Source organism: Perkinsus marinus (assembly GCF_000006405.1).
Source record: "Perkinsus marinus ATCC 50983 genomic scaffold scf_1104296957442, whole genome shotgun sequence".
Classification (NCBI taxonomy): domain Eukaryota; phylum Perkinsozoa; order Perkinsida; family Perkinsidae; genus Perkinsus; species Perkinsus marinus.
Window position 1 is genome coordinate 1 of NW_003207143.1, and position 1,202 is coordinate 1,202.

The following is a 1,202-nucleotide window of genomic DNA, read 5'->3' on the forward strand; positions in this document are numbered from 1 at the left end:
AGCAATGGGTACTTCGACAGGTTCAAGAAGAGGAGCTATTACGGTCACAAGGCGGGGCCTCGGGTCGACCGCGGCGGCGGCCTGTGGGGGAAGAGGAATAGTTTATCACCATTGATGAATGTAATTGTCATGATGTTTCTGAGGGCGGAAAGTGTTGATTTGGCCAGTTTGATGCGGAAGTGTTGGAGGTGGTTGAAGTTACTATGTCATATTCAACCTCTCAAGACGTCTTCTCGGAGGACCCCAACTACTCCTCCGTCTCGGGCACACAGAGCTCTGCTGCTGCTGGAGGCGGCAAGTACAGCAGGAAGGACTACTGGGACCTGGACCAGATACTGCAGGTGGGCCTGGGAGGGAGAGGGTCAGTGCTGTTGGCCATCGATAGTCGTAGGATGAGCAGCTGATCGACTGCCGACTTATCGACACTGCCTACGGGTTGGGCTGGATGAATAGTCAGGCGGCTGAGGTCCATTCCTATCAACAGCAACAACAACAGCAATCAGAGGGAGATGACGAGAATATGGTAAGGGCTCTACTGTGGATGATGATACGTGCAGTCATCAGAGCCAGGCTGAGAATAATGACAGGGCATCGACGGGTCAGTCAGGGGCCGCCGATGGCAACCATGTAGGATTTGTGTTATTGGCAATCTGTGAGGCTTCTGTAGTTGCCAGCTGACTGCAAACTATCCCTTCCAATGTGGATTGCCGAGGGCCTCTATCTACGTCGCTTCGTGGAGGTGGGCCGGCCCCACCTGGCCCTACAACTCATAGTCATACGTCAGATCGAAGAAGTCCCATCGATATTCAATGCGAAGATGCAGGGCTTGATGACTTTGGAAGCATCGTAGGCCCAACCTCTCCTGTGTTGATGACCACAGGCCTTCCCTATTCAGAGTCATGCGGCTAGACCAGAAGAGCTTCTACTACTTCGAAATTGGCATGCGGTTGGCGGCTCTCCTCGGGGTAGACCGTCAGGGCTGAGGGGCGCCACTCTTGAGTGTAGTTACACTCACTGATGGAAAGACTCCTGAAGGGGATGTTCGAACGAGCGAGGAATATCTTCGATGTCGCCCAGACCCAAATTGTGGGGGCTGACCAGGAGAAGAAGATGCACGTTCGGACCATTGCTGCTGCTGCTGTTGCTATTACCACTCCTCCGGCAATTCGTGTTAGGTTCTCATGGACTTCATGACGAGGAGC

At 53.6% G+C, this 1,202-nt stretch overlaps 1 protein-coding gene across 1 annotated transcript; it reads left to right on the forward strand.

Moving 5' to 3' along the window:
* Positions 1-203: 203 nt before the first annotated feature.
* Pmar_PMAR019417 (hypothetical protein) lies at positions 204-1,194 on the forward strand (the record flags this gene model as incomplete). Its single annotated transcript, XM_002774797.1, has 7 exons — positions 204-341; positions 392-523; positions 565-627; positions 668-739; positions 785-846; positions 896-965; positions 1,006-1,194. The coding sequence occupies 7 exons, from the start codon at positions 204-206 to the stop codon at positions 1,192-1,194; spliced, it is 726 nt and encodes a 241-aa protein (XP_002774843.1).
* Positions 1,195-1,202: the final 8 nt, after the last annotated feature.